The 11,544-nt window shown below is 36.3% G+C and overlaps 1 protein-coding gene across 13 annotated transcripts in view; it reads left to right on the forward strand.

Moving 5' to 3' along the window:
- The window catches only part of LOC105456209 (CUGBP Elav-like family member 1), a 431,768-nt gene that overhangs the window by 407,049 nt on the left and 13,175 nt on the right, over positions 1 to 11,544 (forward strand). For all 13 annotated transcript variants that reach the window (XM_011700080.1, XM_011700081.1, XM_011700082.1 and 10 more), the window contains 3 exons: positions 7,461 to 7,666; positions 10,213 to 10,341; positions 10,915 to 11,194. In XM_011700080.1, the coding sequence (XP_011698382.1) occupies positions 7,461 to 7,666; positions 10,213 to 10,341; positions 10,915 to 11,194 (615 nt within the window). The remainder of the gene's footprint in view (positions 1 to 7,460; positions 7,667 to 10,212; positions 10,342 to 10,914; positions 11,195 to 11,544) is intronic.

Below are 11,544 nucleotides of genomic sequence, written 5' to 3' on the forward strand. Positions count from 1 at the left end.
ACTATTTATTAAGTAGGAGCAGTGGCGACTTAACTAAGGTTAAATTTGACACTATAGATTTAACAGTGTAGAAGACTCGAAATGGGAATTTAGCTCTTTCAAAGTGCGCTTCGCAAAATATTAATTTCAGAATTTAATTTTGTTTGTTTGTTCATAAAAATTTCTTAAAGGAAATTTCACACTTTTAGACCTCCTCTATTCACACAAGTGTTCTATTTATAACTGAATGTATTTTCATCATAGAAAAATGACATTCATTAAAAAATTAAATTTTTGAAATAGCTGCGTTGTTATAGTTAGATAGAAGTTTGCTTTATAAGAAGCATTATACCGCTTTCAAAGTGAAAGATTAAACATACTCGTGTGATAGTAAATATCCCGTGGAACAGAATGCGAACTTCAATGTAATACTGCAAATTGTGTTACGCGCGATTGAAATGAAAAATAATACTCTGGTTTCCCGGCAAATAATTTAAGCGGGAATGAGGACAGTTATGCAGGCTTCACTATGCATACGCTAAGACAGTTTCGTTCGCAGGTGCCTTCTCTAACTGGCTCGTTTGTCACTGTCTACGTATTAATCACTGTGACAGGATTGGTTTGTATTTTCATTGGACCGCAAGTCCGCATCACTGCATTATGACTACTGTCCGTAAATGTCACTCCATAAAACAGAACAATAATTGTCCCCTTTTGTAATCACGCGCATCGTAAAGCGTAATTTACCGCCTTACTGTTGCAATCGTCAAAGCGCTTGCTAATCGGAATTCCAAGCTGTCTATAAATCGCTACCTATCTCTGACGTCATTTCCTGGGAACTTCGTTGGCGACATACTAATGACCGCATAATTGTGACCAAACGCAAGGTGGATACACCTGTCGGCACATCGGTTGCCAGATTGGCTTCGAGATGTGTGAATTTCTTTCAATTCCCGATTTAATCATTTATTTTTGGACCTAATCATAATTTAGCAGCATTTTAATCCACAGGTCCTTGCTTTTTTTATTCTATCTAAAAACTCTAGATTTATTTAGAAAATTTCCTTTCTCTAGATATTTATCTTCATAGCTAATGACTCGCAGATAACTGACTAATTTCATAAATAGCTAATTCCGTAGATCAGTCTATGGATAGAAAGCAGTGCATGCACCCTGGCATATGCGAACCTGGCAATTGAATTAACGCAGTCGATTCTCGCTTCTTAAAAGAAACGCGTGGCCTAAAAGCCGCTAAGAGGGCAAGAATATTCCTGGCGAGACTATGTGCTACAGCGAAACCAGCAATGAGACAAATCTAATCTTCCTTACTCGGTGGCAAGAGGCCAGTTTTAATGATTATTAATAATCAGTATTCATAGAGCGGCAAACGATTATGCTACTCGAGAAAAATGTTTTTAATTAAAACTCAGGTTTTGCAAACTTTCCCTTCCACCGAATAGCTTTAGGTACAGCCGTAAAAAGTCACCATAAGAGATAATCTCGAGATACGTTTTGCAGATATTCGAGCAAGCTTTAAAGTGAATGTTTCGAATTTAAATTGTCTGTCCGGAGATAATGAGAATTTTTTAACGATATCCTGACGATTAAATTTTTTATTTTCAGTGCTTCACCTTAAATTTATTTCGCGCATTTCAAATTTTTGCTCGGCTAATATAAACTATTACAATTTTCGATTTATAATTGAAAAACGGAAAATACAAATTCATCGACTTTCGAGTTTTAATCTCGGAACATATATGGCTAAGTTTTTCATATATTCTAGAATCTATTTACTTTTATCTATACATTAGATAATTTTATGTATATCTAGTGCACGCATCAGATACGATTAAATCATATTTGATTGTGCAATTCTTTTCCAAAATTGAAAATAATTCTTCTCGAACAGTTAAGAATTACTTGACGACATCATTGTCACACGAAAAGAATGATTTTGTTGGAAGGTCTAAAAATTGTGCTAAATACAGATCTGAAAATAATTCTTGTTCAATCATCAAAATAATTTTGTTGGAAAGTCAAAAATGATAAGCATTTTTAACTTTCCAACAAAATTATTTTGGTTGTATAATAAAATTATTTTCAGATCTGAATCCAGGAAAATCATTCTTTCCGTGCACTTTTGCAACATACTTAATTTTGAAGTTTTATGTAATAATTCAGGATCTTCGACAAATAAAGCGTTAGTCTTAGAGGACGAGCTCTGGCGGAAATCAAAGAGCATGATGCGCTTCCGGCGATATGTATCGTGCAGCGACTCGTTCTTCTGCCGCATCTCGGGAAAGGCACATGGAAACGCCTCTCAGAGAAATTCCGGTGCTTCCTCGCTTGTTCGCATTTGCATGCACGATCCTAATCTCACGTTGGTCTTTTTTTTTCCTGTAAGAGCGTTGGTTCATTCGCAACGTCTCGCGCTTCGGCGCATCGTGCCGCGAAAAAGGCGAAATCGAGTAAAGAACGGCGTAAGGAAAGGTTGCCGGTTGCATATCCGAGCACGATCGATTTGAAATGCCTGGCTAGGAAATTCGTTGGAAAACTTATCACGTTTCGCAGGCTGCGATTTAATTGCACAAGTTGTGAATGGGCCCGTGAGATGCATAGAAGGAGATCGAATCGAACACAAACGACCGCATTGGCCACCGGCTGGCCACAAGCATTTCGTTTGTGGAAGTCAGACACCTGTTTGTATCGAATAAACGCTTCCTCGCGGATGGGAGGAAAGTGTAAATTATCATTAATACTGACTAATTTCACGGAATGTAAACGAACTTTTTGCCATGTGAGGCTAGCGATAGCAATATTCAGTGATTCTCTAATGCTCTTTGATAAGGAAGATATAATTTAAAGTGAAACAAGTAAAAAATTAGAGATAATGTTTGAGATAATGAAAGAAAATTGATCTTAAAGACTTTAGGACAGCTTTCATTATCATAAAAATATTGATATTACTTGTGTCATTTCTCTATCAATACAGCGATTTTTTTATCACATAAATATATTGTAAATTACGTCTATCTTACTCAATACTTATAAGATTATTCTGTACAAATAGTGAAGCTGCATGGTACTTGCAATATTTAATGACTTTTGTATTGTCGTACGTTTGTTATACAGAGATCTTATAAAGCTCGATCGATAGACTATGCGCAATACTTTGATGCACGTACGCGACGACGTGCCGCAGACATCCTAACGGAATATTCGGTGCGATGCAAACATTCCGGCAGGCGCGATCTGCATCTCATATCCGACTGCATGATCCAACGCTGGGTCGTATCTAGTTTGCACGTGAATTACATTACAAATGCAGTTACTGAGACCAGTGCCTCCGTATCGCGCTCTTATTTTATCCCCACGTTAATAGCCTCACGTCCAAATGTGATTACAATAAGCTCGACATTATCCTGATGACACAGTAGGAGAAGCATTAGCCAGAATTAGAAATATATGTGCATATACACTGCTATACATATACATATATTATATATATATACATATATATATATATAGTCTTGTACGAATATTTTGTATATATGTAGCGTATATACGGAGCTCTTATGAAATTAGTACCCTATTTTCAGAATTTTGATATAATTAATAAACTGACTTTTTCTCCAAGACGTAAAGTTGCTGATACATTTGAAAACAGATTCTCTCTGACGCGATTAAATGTGAAAAAAATTCAAAATCTAAAGAATAGGTAGTGCCTATTTCGTGTTTTCATTATATAAAAATTGGCTATAACTTATTAACATTTAAAAATACGAAATTACGAAATTAATTGATTTCAGATCATTTCAATTTTAGCGAAACAATTAACTTTATAAGTATCTTCTTTCATTTCTCGTTTTCTTCGTATTTTTTTTACCAGCTGTCCAAACTAATTCTGTGAAGTTGCCTCTCCCCTCCACTACTGAAAATCCACTAACGATCATTACTTACCACTCGATTGAGTATATGTCGTTTGGTAGTATATGGTAGTCCATTCTCGATGATAGGTAAAGTTATAAATAATAACATGAAAAAAAGACATACGCGCGTGAAGTTAGCCCCTCCTTTTGCAAAATATGACGAATGCTTACAGTTATGAATACTTACGCAGGGGAAAGCCATACTTTACGAAAGAAGGGGCTAACTTTAACGCGCGTATGTCTCTTTTCATATTATTATTTACAACTTTGACTACCAATCATTGGGAATGGACTACCAAACGATCACCAATCGAGTGGTAGTGGTCGTTAATGGATTTTCAATAGTGGGGAGAGGGGACCAACTTCAACTGTCCAAACTTCTATCCTACACTCATATTTCAATAATTTGTATGATTTTATCTTTCCCGTCAATCACACGTATTTCATTTTTATATGTGATTTAAATTGACGATTCCAAGATAGCAGTTCGGTTCCGCTCTCTTTATTTACTGTCTGACCACGACTGCACCCTTGGATCGATCTCGAAATACTCGATACGCTGACCTTCGCACGCGGATAATATCCGCCCCTCTTGGTCGCAACGGGAGGAAAATTTCGGTCCGTTTAGAAGGAAAAGGGAAGGGCATAAACCAGCACCTTCGGTATTTAATAAACATTCCGCGAAAGCCGCAGTTTCGCTGGAACGCAGGAGGGACGTGGGGAGGGGGGGAGGGGAGGAGAATTTGTCTTCTGCCCCCAGCCGGCTGCCTTTTTACACCGTATTTTCCCCGCGAAGGGAAAGGGCTTAAAATTTTCATTCGATTTCCGCGGGAAATCCGATCCGTCGTTGGCAACCGCGGGTATCCGGTCGCTAGGGGCTGCGAAATTAATTAAATCGTTAACTGCGGACGAGTTTGCCATGGTCTGGACGGATATATCCAGCGCTCTTCTCATCCTTCCTGCCCTTCCACGCGGCATGGATCTCTGGGTGAACTCCCTTGATTCTCGGGTCCTAATATATATATTTTTTTTGTTGTTATTTTTCGGACGTTTCGGTCAGACACAACCCCTTAAATACGACTCGTTAAACGCAAAGAGGATCATTGTCACAGGGAAGTTTTTATCCGGAATCCGGATGGGTTGAATTAAAGCAGGAGTCAAATTTTTCAAGCAAAGGGCTTCGCTTTGAAATTTACAATTGCTCAAAAACTGTTATCTCTGTGTCAGTATCACTGCTACAAAATAACATCAAAATAATCGTAAATAATTGGCATGTGAAGTTAACGTTATAATTTTTATTAATACAAGAATTTGTCATAAAATAAATTATTATTATTATTATTATTATTGCCTAAATGTAATAACGAATTTCACCAAAACAACTTATTTTATATTATTAATATATTATATAATTTATTAGTATGAGATCTTATTATAAAAATAAATTATTATTATTGTTGTCTAAATATAATAGCGAATTTCAAAGCTGTATATTTTATATCATTAATACCTCTTTTATTTTATTGTACAGTAAGCATTACAAAATGCAGTCATGGCATTATTTAGCAGCATTATGGGCCGTAATTATTTGCACATAAAGCGTATTGGTGATTTCCGGAAATACGATCATACGCAATCGTACCGTATGAATTCGATATCAACTTCTACGGATACATTGCGCGCACCATAAATCGATGTATGCTCGATTTCAATTCGCTCTGGTATGGCTGCGCATAGCTTGAAACGTAGCATCGTGTTCCTTTGATATCGCGCGAATTGGATTGCAACATTTGACAGCGAGCCACAATTTTCATATTAATGTTCGTCATGTTTAGCCCTCTTGTTGGTCGGCGAATTTGCATAGTTCGATATTAATATTAATACATTAGTCCGCATTATTAGGGCACTGAAATATTAATTAATATGACGCGAGCCACCGTTGCATATCTAATACTCGCAGCATTTATGCAAAAGTGAATACTCAGAACTGATGATACAAATCCAGGCTTAACCTTTGTTGCAAGAAAAATATTCATGTATGTTACAGATTATGGCGCAATATAATGAAATTTAACTATCACATGGATTTAATCAATGCACGGTAAATGCCAAGCTTATTCCCGTATACGCAGAACTGTTGTATCAATTAAATTAATCATACAGCTTCATTACTTAGAATTTTGAGAATCAAACTCTCTAGTAACAAGATAAAAGAAATTTGTATCCCGCATCTCATCTGAATTTGTATAAAACTATAACTTGCATCGCAACACGTAATTTCAATGCAGAATTTTGTTATTTCGAGTTTCTTAATGCGCGCCAGGCATCTCGCGAAGATAAGCGCGGTAACATTAACACCGCGAAGAAGATCCACAGGAGAATTGAATACACGTGGCAGGGATGAGGGAGAAACGAGGATAGACTCGAGAGATATATTCGAGTATTTTGCCTAGCCTATCCCCCGCGATGCCGAATTTACATAAGCGGCTTTTCTCTGGGCGAAGCTTTTCTCCCGGTCCTAAACAAATATTGACCAGGTCGCCTCTTCCAGTAGTCCGGTGCCGTCGTCAAATGGCCCATAGCTAGCCACCGTAGGCATTATCCGTAAACGCTTATTAAACGGTGGGCGAGATGGGAAATCATGATGTCACTCGCGACCTCGGCTCGAGACGACGTGAGTCAAAGTTTAAGAACGACGTCACATCGTACAAAACACTCGGTTCTTTTTTTTTAATTAATCGATGCTGCTACTTGCAACCGAGAATATTAGATGGCAATTGTTAACCTTTTTTTAATCTGCAGAATATTAATCCTTCATTCATAGAATATGTCATGAATGATAGTCGATCATGAATGCCATTTATAAAAGTTTTAATGAGTTCGCTGACAAGTTCAGATAACTAGAACTTGGAAAATAAAGAATAGGAAAATAGTTAGTTTTACGTAACGCTTATAGAAGAATTTTTTTCATCTTTAATAATTCCAATTCTTTTGATGTTATATAAACTCTATTATCATAATGGCATACGTAAAGTGCCGAGCGCTACTTGTGAGATAATCAATAATAATCTCGACTGTCTTAAACATCATAAACTTAAGAAAAAGAGAGAAGAAATAGAAGAGATCTCGTTTACGTCTCGTTTGAGTCGTCTTCGAAAATTCAGAACAAAAATACAGCCATAAAATAGGAATTAAATTGAAATATCTAGTTATAGGAAATGCAATAAGAATGACTAATGCACTTAATTTATCCACTACGCAATTCTCCAATAATAGCATTACACGTTCTTGCTAATGACAATTGACTATAGCTATGTTGATCGTTTGCACGATTACTCAGCCAGACACATTTCTCATTGACTAATTATATGATCATACGCGAGGATGAATAATCACATATCATCGCTAAGACAATTGTCTTCCGGTGCTATTATTGAGTTATTAAGATCGCGTATGTGTTGCCAGCGAAATACGTATGTTCATTTTTCATATAATAATGCGACAGCACACAAACGATTGCTAATGGAAGTTATATATGCTTTATTATTACAGAGCGTAAGCTGTTCGTTGGCATGCTATCGAAAAAATTCACGGAAAACGACGTTAGGAACATGTTTAGCAATTACGGAATGATCGAGGAATGCTCGGTACTGAGGGACAGTACTGGGAAAAGTAAAGCCTGTGCCTTCGTTACCTTCGCTAGTAAGCAGTACGCGATCAATGCCATCAAAGCTCTGCATCATTCCCAGACAATGGAGGTGAGTACAATTTTAAACGATGAAGTATAAACACTTTATACAATGTTCACAACGTTTGGGATCCGATTTTATAAATTTGAAAATTAAAATTAAACACTGATAACTACTGTTAAATAAAAATTTAACAGTAGTTATCAGTCTTAAAGTGATTGGCGCTGTTAATTCTTCAAGTACCTAATTAATGTTCCTAATTTTAATGAATAAAAAATTATGGCTTTTTATATAATTGATGTAATTTAAAATCTGTCAAAGTATTAAAGTTGTCAATCTTGAAAATCGATATTAAGAATTCCTAAAATCGAAAGTTTTGCGCATACAGCACGGTAACTAGTGTTCAAACTATTAATAGTTAACTACAACTTTAGCAGCTTTACTACAATATCTCAATTAATAATCGCAATAACGTCATCTGATGTTCTCTCTTTTATAATAAATTAAGAATACAATTGGTAACTTCTCGTACATGGATAATGCAACTCTTATAAGAATATAACATGTTTTATTCATTTATTTATTTCTTTAATCACGTACCGTTCATTAATTTATCATTCAATGATAATATCGTGTCTTTCATCCTTTCATCATTAACTTTTTTGCACCTACGTTTTCTACAGTTAACTAAAAGATAATAATGAAAAGTCAGTTGCTTGTGGAAATAATGAGCATTCGCAATGAGGACATGCAATCTGCTCTCATATTTATACTCGCAAGAAAGAACTGGGTCGCGAGGACTCCGATCTTTTTAAGCGGAGAAAACAGTGTCGTGAAGACTAGCAGATGACGGCACAAAGCGGGTCGCGTACAAAGTCTTCGTGGATCGTTTCTTTTCGTGGCAATTCAACCGAGTCGTCGGATGTATTGGCCCGATGCCACTGTCACTCGACGAAACATCCGTGTGCATCTACAATCCGAACTAGTCACCTCGGTGAAATATACAGATTTAACTCGGGGTAACTAAAACCGAGCGAGAGAGTAAAGGCGACCGAACTGGTCGACACCTTGGCGATTCAAAGCTCGCCAAGACTTCTTCATCTTTCTCTCGTTCCCCTGTACTTCTTACTACTAAGCGTTAGCCAATGCTAGAATTGGTATGGATAAGTAAATTACCGAATATCCATTCAGCATCAATTGAGAATATAAAACGAATTACGTATCGCTATCGATTTATGTATTAAAAAATATAATGATTAAATGAACAGGTAAGAAGGATATCTTTTGCTATAGTCTCTACAAAATTTTGACAAGAAAATAATAGATTATGCATTTGGCTTGTGATTTTACAAAAAATTTAAAAATATTTTCTAAGTCTAATTAATACTTTTTAAAATAATGTATAATTTGATTTTCACTACGTTATTTGATTCACACAATTCGACACAAGTATGTTAACATATTTTTTCTGTGAATTTTTTACGCTACATAATATATAAAGTTTTTTCTTAATTCTATAGTAAATGATAAATTTTTCCTTTTTAGATATTTAAGTGTCTAATTAATATTAAGTTCTTTCTTTTCATGCAACCTCGCACGTTGTTAAAAATACAATTTTGTATCATTAATATAAGACCCATTTAAATACCTAACAGCTCTTCATTAATCACTTGACGAGATATATTTGGCGTCGGTACGCCTATGTAGTGTACTATTTCGAATGGTAAAAGCGAGTTGTGCCAAGGCATACGGGCACGAAGGCAATTCCACTTTAATATCACGAATATTTCCGGCTGCAGGTTCTTCGAACTTGCTCATTCGTCACTACCGGCGCAACCGGCACGCCGATTTCGCGTCTCCAATTGCAGGCGCATTGTACATGGTGCATCGACCTCGCGATTCGTGTGTATATCGTCTCGCGTCCCGTCGAATGAGTTTCTCTTTCCACCAATGTAATACTCGATCGCCGGCAAACCCGTTCTCACGCCAATGTTGAACTTGGACTTGAACCAATAATGTACCCCGCCGGATATTCAGGTGTAAAACGCCGCCCGGTACGAAATACGGTTCTGAGCTAACGAGAGCAATGTCGAATTGCAGCAGAAACTTTTGCAAGAATTTGGATAGACAGAAAGCAAGATATTATTGCTAAAATATTGGCACAATTTTGAAATACGAATATTTCTTAAAATTTAAACAGACAGTAAATAAGGAAAAATAATTATTTTTCTCTCCGTTTTTTTTCAAATCATATTTATCGATCACATCAGTTATTGGAGCTTTGAAATATTTAATTATTGTGACATGGCAAGATTTATTCTCATAAATCTCATAATTCTCTCTTATGATTGAATTAATAACAAAATTCGAAAATTTTCTTTCCTTATGGATATGTGATAGGTATATATCATTGAAAGAAAATTTAACATTTGAGAAATGATAATCATGATAATCTATTAAATAATTTGATATTTTGAACATTTGTTACTGTATGCATTATATTTTTCCTTGTCCTTTTGCTTCGGATCTTAAATTCGCGACACTAATCAACATTTGTGTCTACATTTCACGATTTTACGATTTCATGCGGCATTAATGCTTTATGCAATTTTCAGGGCTGTTCGTCGCCATTAGTCGTAAAATTCGCCGACACGCAAAAGGAAAAGGACCAGAAGAGGATGCAGCAACTCCAGTCGAATCTCTGGAATATCGCGGGAGTCAACATCACACCGCATTACCTAGCCGTACGTGTACTTAATATTTTATAATAAAAGCTCTTTGGCCGATATCAAAGATTCCATTTGCATCGAGAACGAGAACTCTTCATGGTTCTATCGTTTGAGCGCCTTACATTCGCATGCATTATCTATCCTTTGTGACTCTTTCTACATAGCAATCTCAATTTTGTTATGCAAAATATATTTAAAAAAAAAGAACTCAGACGTTTTGAAGAACATGATCCGTATTCTTCGAACGCGTACAGCGGCTACCTACGCTAAAGCGCTTTGTTTCTATTGAACGTTTCATGAGATTTGCATAAAGCTTTACGAGCGTATCCTTTGGCAAATTTGCGGTCGATCCTTAGCGGAAATTTGATGAAAAGCTTGATTAAAGAGGTACTTATTAAATTCTAGAAATAAGAATTTATTATTAAAAAATATCAATTATTTAAATGATTTAACGACTTTGAGCGGAATTTCAAGACCGGGCATTCACCGATAATTTTTAATTCAGAAATTTCGAAATGGATACATTACGATGAATTTATGAGATATAACAGCGATCGTGATTGATGAAATTCACGTTTGTGTTTATAGAACGATGCGCATACCTTGGCGCCCGCTTCGTTGCAGCTTCTGCAACAGTTGCAGGCGACGACGAGCGCCGCGACGCCGGTCGCCGCGAATGCGGGAGCGGCGAATGCGCTGTCGAATGTACAACATCAGTTACTGTTGCAACAACACCTCGGCCTTGGTGCGGCAACACCTGCGCACGCAGCACCCCCCGCTGTGCCTACTCCTACAGCAGAAATCAACCCCGCGAATCTGCAAAGTTTAGCCACCCTCGCGTCCCTGAGTAACACCGCTGGTGAGTATGGTTAGTGTCGATTATTACTCTTTTATTTTCGTTTATATCATTTTCATCTTTCGATGATGATTTAAGTAAAATTAGTAGAAAATTTAGTCTCTTGAAACGAGATTTAACATTCTGAATACGACGATGTTAATTGTCATATAAATTAGTGGGAAAGAATTCTATAATATATATTCGTGCATCTGTTATCCATTAGCATTCTTTCAATGATCGTTAACAACTTTTATTCAATTATATGTGAAGACAGATTAAGTGTATGTATAAATAAAATTTATACTTATAAACATTGAAATCGATAAATAATTGTCATATGTTTTAAGGGGTTACACCACCTTGACCGCCTAAAAATCAAT

Source organism: Wasmannia auropunctata, unplaced genomic scaffold (assembly GCF_000956235.1).
Source record: "Wasmannia auropunctata unplaced genomic scaffold, wasmannia.A_1.0 LD335737.1, whole genome shotgun sequence".
Classification (NCBI taxonomy): domain Eukaryota; kingdom Metazoa; phylum Arthropoda; class Insecta; order Hymenoptera; family Formicidae; genus Wasmannia; species Wasmannia auropunctata.